The 18783-nt window shown below is 43.1% G+C and overlaps 1 protein-coding gene across 3 annotated transcripts in view; it reads right to left on the reverse strand.

Moving 5' to 3' along the window:
* Positions 1–454: 454 nt before the first annotated feature.
* RGMA (repulsive guidance molecule BMP co-receptor a) overlaps positions 455–18783 on the reverse strand; it is a 121468-nt gene continuing 103139 nt past the window's right edge. For all 3 annotated transcript variants that reach the window (XM_069222754.1, XM_069222753.1, XM_069222755.1), the window contains exons 3-4: positions 17989–18500; positions 455–3470 (exon numbers count right to left, since the gene is read on the reverse strand). In XM_069222754.1, coding sequence (XP_069078855.1) covers positions 2775–3470; positions 17989–18500 — 1208 coding nt within the window. In that variant the 3' untranslated portion in view covers positions 455–2774. The remainder of the gene's footprint in view (positions 3471–17988; positions 18501–18783) is intronic.

Below are 18783 nucleotides of genomic sequence, written 5' to 3' on the forward strand. Positions count from 1 at the left end.
TTGGAAAAAAAAAAAGGCGTTGGAAGCAGGAAACTCAAGAACTACCGAAAACATGTTGCGCTTTCAGAGGGCCGTTTATCTTCTCTTCCTGCTGTTGCTTCCTAGACACACTAAGATCAAGGAAAGCTATAACAGTGCCAAAAGTACCTAAGAGCAAGTCGAGAGTTAAGATGCCAATCAAGGCCACCCTTGATTTACATACCAAGGAATGAAAAGGAAAAGGAGAAGAGAAATGAAGAAGGGATAAAAACTGTCAAGAGGCGAAAAGGAAAACATGAGGTGGATAGAAAATGGGATTTACTATAAAGGAGCTTTGGAACTTGGGAATCAGGAAGTAGGAAAAGAAGCAAATCTAAGAGGGGGATACAAAATGTTAACATCAAGTAGAAAGAAGAAGAATGAAAAATAAACTAACGAGAATAAATAATGCTACACACAAAATAAGAAAAACGAATAAGTTCTCAAAAAACTTTACTTGTATTTTTTCGACAATAAATAATTTACAATATTTACAGGTGGTTTACACGTTGCACATCTCTCAAAAGTGGACATTTTTTTTCTTTTTAATCTAGCATTGGGTCTGCATGAACGAAACTTCAACTTTAACCAGAACTCTGTTAAACACAACCAAAATAAAGTGCTCAACATTAAAAACGAAAAAACGGGGGCCTTCTGAACAAACAGTATAGTAACAAACAAGCTCATCAGATACAGATTTTAACCTCTACAAGCAGATGTTCAAAACACAGAAATTAATATTTCACATTTCGGGGGGCAAACAAAGATTTTTGGAAGTTGATGCTTTACCAAAAAACACGTGAATACTCCAGCTCTACTATGTCATCTGAAATTAGTGAAGAAAACTTGTTATTGTGGAAGGCGTCTTTTTTTCTAGATAGTCTTTGTTAATGGCAAGGGTTCTGAGCTGGGAAGCACGTCGATTTTGAAAGTTATCTGCAACATGGCGACTAGAGTCGTACCGAAGGCCTTGAGAACTAGGTTTTACATTTGGCAGAAACATGTTTTATTCATTAATAGCCTTGTGGAGACTTTAGGAGCTGTTTAGATGTTTACACTGAATGAAACATACAAGTCTCGCATAGTACTGTTCCATCACATCAAAGATCATATTTTTTTTGTGCCATTTCCGTTTTGAGTGCAGCTTGCATCTTACAAAAGATTTTTAAAAAAACACAAAAAAAACACTTGAAGCATTCTTAGACAGTGCTATTGAAAAGCATGTCCTCCGGCATATGTCTGAAGCAACATCTCAGCCCTTGGGGTGAGTAGGGAAATGAGACTAATTTACCTAGGAGCCGGCCACACTGAAAACTGAGCAAGCATGTTGAGCCATTTTATTGCTTGACAAAGAATGGGGCACATATAGTACGTTGTTACGCAAAACATTTTAATAAAAGGACATACGTGTTTCTTAACGTTATTTTTTGTCCAGAAAGTAAAAAGTGGCAACGTTTCCTTCCAATTTCACTCTGTCCGCAAGCCCTTGCCTATTGCCACTGATGCTGAAGCAGGAGGCCAAAGCTGCCCTCAACAAGTATACAGCAAGACATTCAGTGGCGTTCAGATTACATAGTCGTTTCATACTTTTAGCCTGATGAAACATACCTGATGCTGGGATAAAAGTAGCAGCCTGTCCTAATACTCCAATTCACTCACACTCGGTCTCTGTACCGAACCCTTGTTAGCGAGACCTTCCACTGTTTAGCCAAGGAAAAAAAGGACAGCTGTCCACCGGTTAAAGAAATGTAAGCAAAAGTAGTAAACACATTTGTTTTTTTTTACATCTGAACAACTTACATCTCTTTTTATGTACAATCACAACATGTTGAAAGCGAGAGCTTCATATATTAGTGACAATATAAATTACATCTAACACAAGCTGCATTTTAATTTCCCTTGAAAATAATGTCTAAAGCGGTCTGATGAAGAGGAGAATGGCACCAGTATGTGTGTCACACCAGTTTGCATACTTCTGCAAATGTGACTTTTTTTGTCAACATAGAATTAAGGAACGTATATCGGAAATCATCCCTTCCAACTAATGTTAACTCCTAAACACATTACCATCTGTGGGCAAGCCACTGCAAACTACACGAGCCCTACCTGGAACACAGCTGCTTGAAAATCGATTCAGGGAAACAAGCCACCAGTCCAAACACTGGTAAAAGTAAAATATTAAAAATAAACAAGGGGGCTTGCTTTAGAAATCCATCGAACAAAAGCAATCTTCTGACAGTAGTTTTCTTTGACTGAGAATGAAAGGAGGCATATGGCAATAAGGGAATAAACAAGGGAATAGAAAATAGTAAGGAAGGCAAGATAATTTAGAGGAGGAAGGAAGTGTGATGAAAGGAGTGGAAGGGAAAGGAAGAAAAGCAACGAAGGGGATGCATAAAGTGGAAGGAGGGTTGGTTGTGATAAATTAGGCAAAGCCCGCCACTATCAAACGTAAAGCCACTATCACAGACACAAGCTACAGTCACCACACACGACTATGGGCCCAAATGAGGTATGGTGTGGATCGAATGCATTCCAGCAAGAGTACAGGTCGAGAGCATGCATCCAACAGGAATGATGATCAAAAGCTGAACACATGCCCAAGTGCTGTGATTATAGTTATCAGATCTATCCATTCATTCACTGCATCTGCAATTACTCTTCTCCAATCCAGGAAGGCAGTATTCACAATGTATTGAAGCTATTAAATCCGACACCCTCCTCAGATCACCAAAAGTTTTACATAGTAAACACATTTATGGGATTATGCACTGAATCAAGCAAATCAATGCCACAAGCATCACAAGACAATCTGAGGGTTGCCTGGAGGCCCTGTTGCCTGGGCCTATGCCCGCCCCCCGTGTCCTTTCATAGAGGTGAAGTTTGTCTTTGTTGGAGTGCAACGTTTTCACGTCTTCAAAGGCGTAATAAGCAGCAAGCGTAAAATTCACATCGCCTGTGGTGAGCAGGTCAAAAACGCAGGACTGGAAGTACAGGTCCTCCACAGGCAGCTTCTCCTTGCACTTTGCTGTAGCCGTCTCGTGAGTGAAGGCCTCAGCTGTACTGGCACCTTGCCTCCGTGGCCGAGTCTCCATGGCCTGCTTATGAAATGTTCGGAAATCTATTTGCTGGTTAAGTGGGCACCCGCGAAGGCACAGATACAAGCCTTGGTTGTCTTTGTCCTCCACTGCATTGACTACCTCCTCAGGCATCTTCACAGCAAAGGTCAGGTAGCGTCCAACCTGCCTCACCACAATGGTGGTCCCAATGTACTTGGCCTGAATCTCGATGTGCTGCCCTGACACTTTCTCAATGATTTTCAGGCTGTTGGCCCCACTCTTGTCACCTCCATTTTTGGAGCCATCCACAAAGGCCACAGGGAGCTCATCCATTTCGGCCTGGTACACTTTCTGATCGACGCACTCCTGGAAGTTCTTAAAAATTATCGTGAGCTGTAAAGTAAAAAAACAAACAATTAGGTTAACTTTCATTGTAGATTTAAGAATTCAATCATATCTAAAATTTCCACCAGACGAACACTGCCGATCATTTTTTGGGACTAAGTGCACGAAAAGGTCACATTTTTGCATATGAAGTTGCTCGTGAGAATATCCATTAAAAACATGTTGTTTGCGATAATAAATGTGTAGCTGCTGCGGGACACACACTCTCGTAACCCCTCCCCTTGTAAATCAGGCCTACTGTGTCTATTTAATGTACCGTATGTGCACTACATTTCCCATGAGCAAAGGTACAGATTCTGGACCTGACTACCCTTTCTGTACCCCCTAATGGGATTGTCTCTAGACACTGAAAGGGTGCCGCTTGCCACTGCCCCCCCACAAGGTACGACTGCTTTGTAGAATGAACGCCTGCCATGAGCATGTTCACTCCTATTTGATTCAGCTGTGCTACCAGGCAAACAGCACACACAAAGGTTTACAGGCCAAGAAGCGGAAATAGGCCTTTGGTGTTTACAGGGAAACCATGGATATCTGCCCTGAACAACATCTGAAAAGTGACTATCGGGCAATTCAGCATCCCCCACGCCCCGCTCCATTATCTTTAAGAGTGCAGATCCTATATCAAAGAAACCAGGTGCAGCTGGACAATACAGCGCTAACCCTGCTGGAGGGGTTAATCACAAGGAAGAGCACGCCATTGTAATGGCAAACTCTGTGTAAATGGGCAAAAGGGGGAGGGGTTCCTAAGAATTCCATTCCGTAATTACAGCATAAAAAGGCAGAGAAGTGTTGTAAAATGTAAAGGATCAGGCTAATGAAAGCAGTGGTGTCTCAAGCGGTGTCCACGCCTGCACACCCCTGACCCCGAAGGCCTGTAGGAGAAGCACGTGAAAGTCCTCTAACTTTCAAAGAAGGCCACACTTCTCGCGTGAACGCGAGCCCGCAGACCTGGGCAGTTTCTGTGCAAAGGGTTTGCATTGTGCCATCCATGTCTACACCAGGCTGGAGCGTCTCTGCAGCTGTGACCCGTGTTCGCTCGCGCCTGTGAGATCGGTGCTTGGCGGTGAATGAAACGGAAACCATCCGTTCAGTCCACACGTATTTCTTCGCCAGCGTGCCTCGTGGGCGCTGAAACTGCTACAAAGAGTGAAACAAAAAGCCCACCACTAATTTACTTTGAATGCACATAAACTCCTTCCTAGTTATACACTTTTGGAGCTGCTAGAGTGCTCAAGGGAGAAGAGGCCTACCATGCCCGAGAATGAGCGTCGTTTCCAACTGGCCCGTAGTATCGGGGGCTCCTTTATCCAGTCTTCAGTTTTTTTTTAACCCAATGATGCATTTCATTCTCTACTTTTGGCCCACACTTACAATGGCAAACACAAAACTGTACGCCGCAGCAAGAAAAAAAGCTGCAAGTACGAAAGCCAGGATTGTGTTAGGTTGCACCGTATGTTTGGGATAGCTGTGTTGCACTATATTGAGGTCAATAACATCAACCTACAATAATATTTCCATGCACTACATCACCTTCTATTACACTGTCATGGTAAGAATACATGCTTACAGTACTAAACTCCACATCTGTTTACTTGTATTTACCATGCAATATGGTGGTTAGGTCGATGTACTGGATGCAATATTTTTGTCATGTGATATATAGAAAGGTGTCGCATTTGGAAGAATTTACTCCGATGTGGCCCTGGGCCTACTATCTCTGACAGTCATGGACACAACTGGATTACGGTGGCAAGGAGCCTCGAGTGCTGTTTGATAAACTGGCCGACACTCAGTGCAGCACTCATTCCAGTTCCCAAGTCAATACGTTATCCTGGTCATAGTCTTCCACATGCTAAACAACCGTCTAACTAAGTCTTCTAAAGTATGTTGAGAAATCAAGAAATCAATGTCAAAGAGCCACATTAGTTAAAAAACAATAAAACATAGAAGGAAAAAAAAAGCTCTGTCAGGCAAACTCACCACCCCAAAAAACAAAAAACTATGGACTTGTTTCCAATCTCCCTTTCCCATCGATTTGCTAGCATGCATTTTTAGCCTTCCATAACACTTCTAATTTGAGGGCAACAGCTTGCGTGACAACAGCCACCCTTAAAGTATGAATGTTCAAAGATGTTATTGTAGGAACACTTAGGGGCATATTTATACTCTGTTTGTGCCGGATTTGCGTCGTTTTTTTTACGCAAATCCGACGCAAAACTAACTCCATATTTATACTTTGGCGTTAGACCCGTCTAGCGCCAGAGATCTTGGAGTTTGCGTCATTTTTTAGCGTGGACACCTTCCTTGCGTTAATTATATGCAAGGTAGGCGTTCCCTTCCAAAAAATGACTCCGAGGCATGTGCGCCGTATTTACACTCCCGGGCAAAAATGACGCCCGGGAGTGGGCGGGTCAAAAAAAATGACGTCCAGCCGCTTTAGCGTCATTTTTTAACGCCTGGTCAGGGCAGGCGTTAAGGGACCTGTGGGCTCCGAAGGAGCCCAGAGGTGCCCTCCCATGCCCCCAGGGACACCCCCTGCCACCCTTGCCCACCCCAGGAGGACGCCCAAGGATGGAGGGACCCATCCCAGGGAACTTAAGGTAAGTTCAGGTAAGTAATTATATATATATTTTTTTGTGGCATAGGGGGGCCTGATTTGTGCCCCCCTACATGCCACTATGCCCAATGACCATGCCCAGGGGACATAAGTCCCCTGGGCATGGCCATTGGGCAAGGGGGCATGACTCCTGTCTTTGCTAAGACAGGAGTCATTTCAATGGGGGTTGGGAGTAAAAAAAAATGGCGCAAATCAGGTTGAGGCGAAAATTTTGCCTCTGCCTGACTTGCCCCATTTTTTTTACGCCCAAGCTCCATTTTCCCCTACGCCGGCGCTGCCTGGTGTAAGTAATTTTTTTTGACGCACACCAGGCAGCTCCGCCGGCTAACGTCATTCCATAAATAAGGCGCCCGCATGGCGCTTTGGAATGGCGTTAGCCGGCGTAAAAATTTTTGACGCACAACTGCGTTGGCGCAGTTGTGCGCCAAAAAGTATAAATACGGCCCTTAGGGCCTTATTTAAGAAAACTGGCACTGCATTGAATGCAGCGCCGCTTTTCTTGTGCTATTTAGCGCCTCCACCACCCCCATGTTTGTGCTGTATTTAATATACGGTGCACCATGGCGCATGGTAGGGGTAATAGAGTCGAAATGTTTGATGCTATTGATGTACTGTGTAGGATTAGCGCCAATATTTTGGTGCTAATACTGCACAGTAAATAGGGGCCCACTGAAAGCAATTGTGTGGCCCTTTTTAACGCCTGCTCTGTGCAGGCGTTAAAAGTAGCCACAAAAAAAGACAGTGGAATCGAAAAGATTTTTGCCGTCCCCGTAACTGGGAAAGGCACCCCCTTGCAAACATTATGCCTGGCGCAGGCATCATATGGTGCAGGGGGTTACAAAGTGGCGCAATGCATGCACTGTGCCACTTTGTAAATATGGTGCAGCGATTTTGGCCTCGTTAGCTTCATTTTTTATGTGCTAATGTGGCCCAAGGTGGCACTAGGCCCTCTTAAATCTGGGCCTTAATCTCTTGGATTGGCCTGCACACCCCTCAGCACCATGGACAACTACATTATCATCAATGAATGGAGTCCATTGCTCTGCTGCACTCCAAATCACCTCTTCCTCTCCAGCTTAAGTTGCGTCATTAATCTCCCACTTTCGTCACTTACCCCTTTTCCATCCAAATCCCTAAACTCACCTGTATAAACTCACCTGTATAATTCTTTAGGGAGCCTCTCTATTCTGCTTCTTCAATGTCTAAGTCAACCTCCTAGACTTCCTAACACCCTTTCTTCCTCACTGTCTATTCATGTGCTGAAGATAAACAGACTTTGGTCAGGCTGGGCAAAAACCTTGACAGTTATCCTCCCCTGGATATATAATAAGTGGCTGAAACGAAATGGGAAGTAAATGATGATCTAGTAAGTAATCACAGCGTACAGCACTGACTCATCATAAGGCTGACAACACCTGTGCCACACCATACCTCTCGGGTCATAAAAATTGCCAGTGTCTTCTCAAGGTTGAACAATGAGGCTCCCAAATTCATCCAGAACCCTCATCTTGTTTTTGCCTTATACTGATACTGATGAAGATACTCCCTACTGTTCCTTTTTGTCTAGTCTTGCTTATGGCAAGGATGACAGCATTGACCTAGCTTTGTTCTATACATGTCCTAAGGATTCAGAACGCTGCAACACTCCTGGTGTTTGGTCTCAAATGATGCGGCTGCAATTCCCAACCTCGATCTAGCCTTCATTGGCTGACAGTTTCAAGAGGTTTTCAATTCCATATACGGTTCATAAGGAATCCAACAAACAAGGCACATCCTTTATTGCAACTAAAACTTAACACTACAAACCCACCTCTGCACATCTGCTCTTCTCTGAGGAAGAGTTAGTCAAGCCCTAAAGACAGGCCCATAAAGTGTGAGTTAACACCATAAAAAACGATTCTGTCACACACTGGGGTGCAATGGTAGATGGTGAAACTCCGAAACGAAAGAAATGTAAAAATGTTCCTCTTTTTTGTAAACAAGATATAAATCCTTTCTTGTATATATGGGCATTCTGGTCTGAATTGGATATCATGCAAATGTGTAATTAATACTGAAATTGATTAATGAACTGTGAACAGCTTTATGGAAAGCAACACACACCTTGTGAACAAAAACAAACCCAGTCCAAAATGCCACAATTTCTTACGTGCATTTTTGTTACAACCCTCACAAATACATTTTAGTTACAATAAATCTATCCATACTAAGGGCCTGATTTAGAGTTCGGTGGACGGGATGCTCAGTCACAAACTTAACGATATTCAGTTCGCTGTATTACAAGTGCATTATATACAACAGCACTTGTGATACAGTGGGTGGGTTATCCATCTAGTATCCCAGCCTTTAAACTTTAAATCAGGCTCCAAGGGGCATATTTACAAGCCCCTAGCGCCACTTTGCACCGCCATAGCGTCATTTTATTTACACTAAGGAGGCTTTTCCTCCTTGCTGTATTTACTAAGTGGCGCAATGCTTGCATTTTGCGACCCCTTGCACCACATTATGTCTACGTCAGGCATAATGTATGCAAGGGGGAGGCGTTAGGATGCAGGAAGCCCTGAAACAAATGACAGTGAAATTTACAACATTTCCTTGCGCCATTTTTCCTGTAATTTTTAACGCTTGCTCATGGCAAGCATTTAAATGACGCACTCATTTTAATCAATGGGCCTTCCCAGTGCTTTACTGCACTAGCGTCAACATTTTTGACTCTAGTGCAGCAAAGAGCCACAATAGCAACTAAAATGTTGACGCTATTGTCCCAATGATTGCCATGGTGAGCTGTATTGTAAATATGGTGCAACAATGGTGTCATTAGGTGGGGCTGTGGCGACGCAAGAAAAGTGGCGCATCAGGACTGATGCACCGCTTTCTTGTAAATAATACCCCTAAGTATCCTCCGTGAATTTACACACCCACCACGGACAGGATCATAGACTCCTTTAAAAAAAAAAAAAATTGTAAAGTTCATTTTACTTGGCGTAATGGCATTATAGTGCTGCTACGGGAAAACGTCTGTGGTTTCAAGAGTGCAATGTAGAGAGGCCAGTTACTGGAGGCTTTGAATTTTGCTCCTACGTTCAAAGAGCGCATATCCTGTCATGATGCCTATGAGGGCAAGCAAACTGAGTTGACCCTCCTGTATGTAGACTGAGGTTACTTTCCTGTGACTGGATGGGTTGCTACTGTGAATGAAGTAGCCAGCTTGACATGCCTTTCCTTGAAGACTATCATTTGCAGCCACTCACACACAAGGAAAGAAGAGCACGCTTGCAAAGTCTCACAGTCTCTATGTTGGAACTATTTGTATCATCAGTCGAAAGTGATACTTATAGTATAGGCTGTCATAGTTTATTTACTTAGTATTTTATAACAGGACGTGGTTATTAAAATAACTTGTAAAGCTGATGGGTCACACCATGTAATTAAAGTGAATTCTTTAGCTAATGCTGTTAATTTCTCCTGTAATTATGAAGAATCAAACCAGCGGCACCACAAATCAGGTATGTTGAAACGTATTTTATTAATGGTGAGAAAGTGTGGCGACTTTGGATTAGCTAGGAATGCTACTGTCAATTTTACCATTGGCTGGGGACCTGTATTTAGCTGCGGAACATCGTGATGGGTAGGCTCCAAGGACATGATAAGGAAGATGCTGCATCTTTATTGGATGTCTGACTCTCACTCGCTGAGCTCCAGTGATGTAACGGAAGAGGTTAACTCTACCTGCTAACTGCCTCCACACTCTGTCTTTCTGCCTCAGTGTGGCAGGGTACAGGCACGAGTTAAAGAAGACCATAATCAGACATCGGATTGCTACTGTTGAGTAGGTTCGTCGCCACGGCGGTTTCAGTCTGACTGATCCCCTCTGAGTGTCAATGGTGCAATCTGCTTGGGAGGAACGTTATTCTACAGCATGGGAAATAGAAATGGAATCTCACTAATGAAGAACCACATAACTGTTTTCCTTGGAGGTTTTATCTAGCCACTGCTCACTCGTCAATTTGCAACTATTCAACTTGAATTGTACATTATATGTTGGCATATGATCACATAGAAGAAATTCTCATGCATAAATCAAAGTATATTTTTGATCCATGTGCATTGTCTAGTATCAGTTCTTCAAATCTGCATACTAGCTAAGTGTGCTTCGGTGTCTTTTCTGTTATACTCATTAGTCGAGATTTTCTACCTGTGTGGCGGAATGTATTTTTTTTGCAACTGGAGTCCTTAAGGATGAAGATTTTCGGGAATATGTCAGGGTTGTGCATTAAAAAGCATGAATCAATATTTTTAAGACGTTATTAAGGCACACAGAAGCATCAGACACTTGTCTGTCCATCTCTACTGTTTTTTTGGGGATGATGAAACTAGATGTGAAAAACACCCCTTTTTTTTAAAGCCTATACCAGCATGACTAGGAATAGTCCGGTTTAGTGTTCAGATGAACACTATCTAGATATTGAAAATCTGAGGCTGAAAATATCCCTGGTCTCGGGAATGTGTATCTTGATTCATGTAGCTGCATGCAATTTAGACACTCAGGGGAATATTTATGTGATTGTCATGCAGTGCAGCGCAGTAAGGTGACCTGCTGCGCTGCATGATGGGGAGAAGGCCGAAATGTGCTGTATTTCAGTCAATATGGCACATACCTGCCTTTTTCTTGCAATGGCACCCTGTTAGCAACCTAGCGCTAAAGCAGGCAGCCTAGCACCATGGTGTAAGGTGCCTCTGTTTCATGCAGGATTGTTTTTCTGCAGGAAGGCGCACATTCCTGCACAGAAACAATCCCCTGAGGCGATTTGCACTGCGTTGCATTACTCGAGATTTCTGAAGTCAGCCAGGGCCATGCAAGGTGGCTGCAAGTGTGGCTTCATAAACCTAATTTTACAGTTGCATTGCTCTTGCACCATGTTGCGTGGTGTAAGAGCGGTGCAAAGGAGCTCCTAAATATGCAAGCTGACCGAGAAGAGCCTATGCCCCAAAATCAGGGACAGCCTCAGTGTCAGATTGTGGGCTCCTTGCGACAACCCGATGGCCACTTATTTGACTTGCTGGCGGATTGGTGCGAAATCCCCACAGGGCAAGTGTTTTTGTGGAGAGAGAGTAAAGAACACAACCTCGAACCTCTAACGTTGTCATAGGACAGTGGAAACAACAAAACGCTGGACTAGAAGTTTGATGTTTAATTAGTTATGTTGTTTTAGAATCCGAGGGAGAAATCATAATTTATTTTTAAGAAAATAGCAAGATGATGCTCAAATTATTCATCTGTGTCAAAAAAGAACATTTTAACACAACGGTTTATTATTACATTTATAATTTACTATAACAATAGCGCTCATTAGATATAATAAAATTGATTATTATGATGTACTGTCCAGCGACAGAACCGTAAATACGTTTTGGGGACACTCCAACTCCACCATCAAAGATAAGTCCCATTCCCCTTTTGCTATCTCTCCTAGGCTTTCTGGGATCTAGGTATTCCATTATTTTAGGCCCAGTGAATCTACCATGCGGTGGTGAGGAACAGAGGGCCACAGTACAGTAGCAGTCCTAATGCCACATTTGTTCCAGTCTCCCTACCTACAAAAATGAAGCCAGTACTGTATCCTTGGTGCTTCGGAGAGATTCCTGTTCCTCTATCTTTTGAGCAAGACACTTCTAGACTCACCCCGCATTTCAAAATTTCCCCTCTGTGTCAGAGTAGAAATGCCTGGGTTCTTATGCTCTTATGTGTACGTTTTTCAAACAGGGACACACAATTTAATGAAGACTGAACATTTTTTTTTAACACTTATGCTGAGATTCCTTCTCAGGCCACTGCTTCGCTTAGTTTTAGGGTTTCACACTTAAAAATCCTGGACAAAGACACCTCCAATAATCACGCTGAGAAAATACATGTTACGGGATGTGTCATCACTAGAAGTGCAGCCTGAGCTGTATCGCCCCATGGCATTGTGGGCTTAGTGGCCTGTGGAATTCTGCATGAGTTCGCCAGCTCACAAAACCAGTCTCAACTGCTAAGACTGTTGTCTCTGATGCAGATGTTTCAGTATTTTTGGGTGTTAGATGGTGAGCATGGCAGTGTGGCCACTGTGTGATGCTTTTTGAATCATAAAGCCCCCGCTTATATGCCCTTGAACTAATGGTTAGCCAATAAAAGGAGGTGCTATTTATCGGCTAGCATGTAGTTGTTCCTACTAAGTGTTTGTATGTGAGTGGGTGGTGTGCCATATGGCCTTTACCAATATGTTTTTGGTGTCAGACGATTGATTGCATCTGGCCTGGCGAGCTGGGTAATGCTGCACATGTGATGCGAAGCACAGTGGAATGTCCTGTAGGGATTTACGTGGACTGTTCTGAATATGTTGCAGGAGCTTAATTGCGTAACAACTGTATTTTGTTAGATGTTGTCTGCAATTAAGATGGAGCTCTCTTTGTAGCTAATGTGCCCTGTTGCTTTCATGAGTTCGTGGATCTAGAGTGTTCTACTTAGGGATGTACGAATGTGCATAGGTTTCCTTACAAAAAAACTTTAGAGTCTGTTTCCCAAAGTTTAAAAGCATGGTAATGGGTAACTTTCGGGATCAACAACCTCACAGAACACACGTGAAGTGGGAGAATTTCCTGGGAAAAGATTCAGCTAAAAAATTATTGTGGAAGTTTCACCAAGAGGCCACGTTTAGTGAGGGTGACAAAGTTCGCTCACTTTGGGGCTGAAATGTCAGTGTACATTGATTACAAATACAAAAGGTGACCGCTTATGTGCCGATTTAAGAACTGCATTCTGCCTTTGCTACCAAGCCACAGAGGTAGGATTATAGCTTATGTTCCTTTGACACTGCTGTTCAGATGCCTCACTCATTTCCAGCCAAGTTCCGGAGCACATCTGGGGGCAGAACAGAATGAAGTATCAATTTAATATATTGTATTTGCTAAGCTCGACACCTTTATGAAATTAACCTCTTTAGATTGCTGCAAACATAATAATTTCAATATTGGCTGGTAAATCGTGAAATATTTCTCTGACACGATCAAATCCGTCGAGAAGGGCTTTATCGGGTGCTATAAATACCACCCAATTCCAAGACTTACCCTCGAAAGGGGAAGAACATGCTTATTTTAGTGCTTACCACGACAAAATCCGCATATCACGGTATTTACTCGGCATTTTAATATACGTCGGCTTGACCTGCCTAAAATGATACAGGTGATGTGATTTTTTTTTATCATAAGACGAACATATATTATAAAAGGATTTACAATATGTATTGGAATTTCAGGGGCAACTAGTAATGAGGAACTAAACGTGTCCACTGGCCTCACGTGCATTCTTTGGCTTCAAACTGAGGTTAATCCTCTCAAACACTTGCAGCTCTGCCGGAAATAAAAGCTACTGCATTTTGAGAAGAGTTGCTGTACCCTCCAGTTAAATGTCGGCTGCCGAAATGTGCAGCGTCAGTGATCTTGCAAAGTGGGCTATGGCTACATTTCTAGCTTGATGGTCATATCATCTTTACTGCGCAGCATCTCTCATCCCACAGCCTGACACTCGATACCCAGCCCTGTTGCGTTACTCAGGCCCTGCTTTTTTCCATCTGATTTACTTAAGAGCCAGGGCTGTGGTTCATCTATCTTCCTTGCACTAATGCATCGGACACTATCTTTAGCACAATATCTCTAATGCCCTTGCAGTAATGGGAGCTCGTAATGGAGTAAAGTTCCAGTCCAAAAAGATGCACACAGATCAAAGCCCTGATCTAGGTAGCATTAAAACCATTATTCATGTCTACTGGGAAGAAATTACTTCAGCAAAAACATAAATGCTTCATCCTATATGGCTGACATCCATCGCATTTCACCCTCCTCGGTAGGGGAGGAATTAAGACATACTGAGTCGCAAAAACAAGGCGGCACATGCATCTATCTATATGTACACCTTCGTTCCCACGTATGTTTTAGCCTCTACATACAGAGCAAACCACTGCAGATGGCCAGCTAAACAAAAGGATCCAACCAAGACATAGGAGGGCACAGGACAGATACGTGCAAAAATACGTTAAGTCCAGTAGTCAAGCCTGATTCCCACATACACTGACGACCATGAATCACAACTCTGAATGTTCGAGGCCCTGAGAGAGGTCTGCGGCCACCACCAGGGGCAATGTCTAGCATACCATACCCTGAAAGATGCCATACATGCCAGTGGGAGGAGGGGTGGGGGCGGTTTGTTGGGTGAATGAACCGCCTATCTAGCTCTCACTCATTGATACGTGGTGTACAAGGCAACGCTGTGACCTGCGTCCAATGTGCCTGAGTCCTACGCTGAAAGGACAGATCTGAAACTAACTGGGTAAACAGTCTATAATCAATCGTCCCCATGCTTTGCACCCAGACTTGGCAACTGATTACCAGAAGACATCGAAGTAGGCTCCCTTGTTGCTGGAATTCCACAAAGCACTACATACTTCTTCGGATATAGTCTTCCTGGCAAAATGTACAACTATGTTACACGGTAAAGTGGATTCATCTCAACAAACCTGTTGCCGTCGCTATAAGAGTGTTTGGGCCATGGTTCCAGCAGCAGAGGAGGAATGTAGGAGCAAAGCTGGTTTCCTGCTCCCAACCAAGAATGGCAGCATGAGTGCAGTTGCCTAACACACACACCACTCCCCCCATGAGAGGAGCTCATCCCAACCCACCGGTACCAACCTCCTCCTCCTCCTCCTCTCGATTGTTTAAGCCCTATAAAGACGAGGTTCAGGACTGGCTGGGACCATGACCATGTAACTGGCATTGCTGCCTGTGCTTTTCGGTACCCTCCCCACAGATATTCTTGAAGCAGACAGGTATAGGCAGCAAATCTGTCTCTTGAGCTCTGGATAGGTCTATCACCATGCCAGGTGGCTTAATAGCAAGGCATCATACCAATGCCCCCCCATCTATCTGTCCATGGTTTGATGACCTTTTTTCTGTTCTTTTATGTCTAAGGGAAGCAATGCTATGCCACCATCAAAAGTAACTGATTTTCAGGCAAGTGGGCATGTGCCAAGGTTGTGTGCATGCACACAAATATGCATGAATTATGAGTGCGCCTGCATGTAGGCATGTTTGAGTTCTACTTACATGTTTGCTTATTGGCATTAGGGGAGGGCAATATGGAGGCCTTGGCATAATGGTAGTAAAATATAGGGGCCACCTTGGAATTATGGTGGACTTGGCATATTATGTGCATCCTTTACATATTGTGCCCAACTTGGCATAATGTAAGCCACCCATGTTACAAGCCTGTAAGATGGCTCATTGAGTTAACTGCTCAACACAAATATACACTGTGATTCAAAGGTCATGAGACGCGTTAGTAAAGTACTTACTGGTGGCCAATCATTATAATCCTTCATAACAATAATGCTGGCATACTGTGACGCCCTTCAGCAAATTGTGGCTATTCTGGTGTCTACTCCTGGCATAATTCTGCCTTTGTAATACTGTGGAAATCCCTAGAATATTGGGACCAGTGATTGCCATCAATGCAATAAAGGGGGTTTACTGGTTCACGGTGCTCACTTGGCTTTATTGTACTCACCCTCGGCATATTGCAGCCTATGACGCACCCGGGGGAGAGGGGTTCTTGGCATTATGGTTGGCATGGATTGCACAAAGAGGTCCATATGCAGCACAGTTCTGGTTATCAACACCATAACGGTTTTTGCAATCACTGAAAAATGTTAGCCATGGCATTTGTTAGCTCCCTTGGGAGGTTGGTGGCTATCTGTGGCATAATGCTGGCAATCCCATTCATACTGGGTGTTATTCCAGTATCATTATATCTATCAATTGCAACTGCACTATGTCATTTTGTGGACATCCTTAACATGAAGATGGCCCATCTGGGGCACCGTGGTGTCTATCTGATATAATGAAATTAGGTGGGAATGCTTGACATAATGATAGCCATCTCAGGCACAGCAGCAGCAGGTATACTTAGGACAATAATGGCATAGTGATGGCACTGGCATAAAAGTCCCTGATACCAATCCATTCCAATGACAAATGGTGGCCACCCTTACCTCTGACTGGAATCCCTGGCACTGGAGAATCTCTGCCTCCTTGGGGCTACCAATGCTTCGTGGTGGGCATTCCTGTCATGAGATGGTAATATTTGGGCATGTGAGGCATACTCTGTGGGGAAGTAGTATATGATGAAAGTGGCAAACTGATTCAGTGGGCAAATTGATATCTACTACAAGCTAAACCTGGTTTAGGAGAATTATTAGAGAGAGTAACCAGGAATTGTTCAGGGGACTTGTGTATGTTTCACCAAAATGAAAAACTGGTATTTCTTTGGGAGCAAAATGCGAGTACTTTCAGACAGCGACAAACTTGTTGGTGTTTGAGGTAAAACTTTTTTTTATTTTTATTTTTTAAGAACGGCAAAAGTTAGATTTCGATGCCAAAATCTGTTTGTTCTGAAAACAAATCCTATAATTAGGTTTGACAACAACTGACTGCACTAACTCACTTAAAGATTACCTCTGAGTGATAATTTATGCCATTGGCTGGTGTTATTCTCTGGTGCCGGAGGGCACCTATTTGTGTGACTGTTATATCACAAATAATGTGGAAACATTTTATCGAAAGTTATGTTAGTTTTTTATGACATTATTTATCTTTGCTGCTACTGTTGCCTGATGCCCAATGATGTACAGTTGAGAGACCCAAGAGATATTTAAACAGATTTTTTTTAAAACTGGAATGTCTCTGTAAAATAAGTGGTAGTTCCAGTATCGGAGACTCTGAGATTTGTAGGACTAGAAAGATAGCGTTGCAATTTATGATCCGAAACTGCTAAATCTGTATAGCTTTTCTCTTAACATATGGGTATTTCAAGATTTTTGGTCGCAAAGTATGAATTCGTATCTTCTTGGAAGGAGTCATGAAACATGACTTAGAATCTCCTTGATGGATTGGATGTTAAACTAGAGTGTAGTGTAAAGCTGAAGTGAAGACAGATGCTAAATACATCTTGAAAATGATAGGAAGTCACGACAAATTGATTAGGTAGATCATTTCAACTGTCTATACACATATGACTATTCAAACATCTTTTAAAGAGGCCGCACGGAAGAAAGCAGAGATTTGTCACCATATATTATGTCTCTTTCTGGAGGTATTTGGAGCCATGATGCAATTTCCTAAAGTACAAACAGCGGCTCAAAGACTTTACAGTTGTGTTCCAGGTAGGGGTAAAAACTGTACTGACTACATCTCCACCCCCTCCCCTAAACACCTCACTAAAACAGGAAATGCCAGTCAAATAAAAACTTTTTTGGGTGTCGAACTAGTTGCACATGTTCAGAATTTATTTATTTTTGATGACCCGAGAGGAGATGAAGTACTATAGAGAATGGCAAATAAAAGAGGTAGGCAAAAACATATTAGTTTACTGACACTTTCTGTTATGCCATTTTACAAACTACATTTAGAGTTCTTTCCTTGTGTCTGCCACAGAGATAAAGCACATTTTTATCACAGTCTGACCCAGTGGAGAAGCCAGGATTACAACTTGTGTATTCTGGTTCCACATACAGCATCTCTGATAACACCAGGCTATATTACATCTCGAGGCATACAGCTTCTCCTAAAAAGAATGTGAAACCGATGGCTTGCGGGGACATTACACTTAAAGGAAAATGTAAAGTGAAAGAAAACATGAAGTTCCCCTTTCACTAGTTCAGTCTATTAATATTTTATATATTATCACGTGGCTGGGAGCACCCTCTAATGCCACACTGCTATTCCAGCAATAGAAGACATATGTTTTCAAACCTATTTCTCTAGCTGTCATATGTTTAAACAAATGGATACTGCATTTACCTTGGTTGTTGCTGTGGCTGTTGATCCAGGTAGAACTGGGGAGTTGGTAACTTGTACATTCAAGTACCTATTGTCTATCAGGGGCCAGGCGCCCTGCACTTTGCATGTCTGAAAGCTGTCACTGAAAGTCCTGAGGTGCGGATCCCCGAAAAGTCCACAGTGGGTGTAGTTGGGAGGAGCAGAATGCTTGTGAAAACTCTTCTCATAGTGGCAGATCTCTGGACTGTCAGACCGCTCCTGACTGTCCCCCGGAGGTAAAGTTCGAAGGCGCGGCTGGGACGTCGGGCCATCCTTGGAACAGTTGTTCTGGCTCATAAGGTCATCTATGCCATGGACAGCAGAGTGGTAGGCAAGGTCACCTCGGCAAGTGCGGGCGGTGCGCCGGGTGCAGTGGGCGTAAGCACGCAAGGCTGTGCAAAACTCAGGGGAGTCCTTAGATACCACGTGATGGGAACCTGAAGTCGCTGCCAGGAACTCAGAGTTACACCTCAAAATCTTGCACTCATAACTCACTGTAGAAAGAGGAACACAAAATACTGTTACCAAGAGAAACATAGGCATGTCACAAACTATCATACAGCTTCATTTTGTCTTTTGATTCACCTGGCCTTGGCTGTCGATAAGCTGATTGTGGTTAACAGAGCAGTTTTCAAATTCTAGTAAAAAGGCTACGACATTGAATGCTGGCTGTCGATAAGCTGATTGTGGTTAACAGAGCAGTTTTCAAATTCTAGTAAAAAGGCTACGACATTGAATGCTGGGTATTTTAAAGACTCCTAAAGATTGATAAAAAGC

This window comes from Pleurodeles waltl, chromosome 3_1 (genome assembly GCF_031143425.1).
Source record: "Pleurodeles waltl isolate 20211129_DDA chromosome 3_1, aPleWal1.hap1.20221129, whole genome shotgun sequence".
Lineage (NCBI taxonomy): Eukaryota > Metazoa > Chordata > Amphibia > Caudata > Salamandridae > Pleurodeles > Pleurodeles waltl.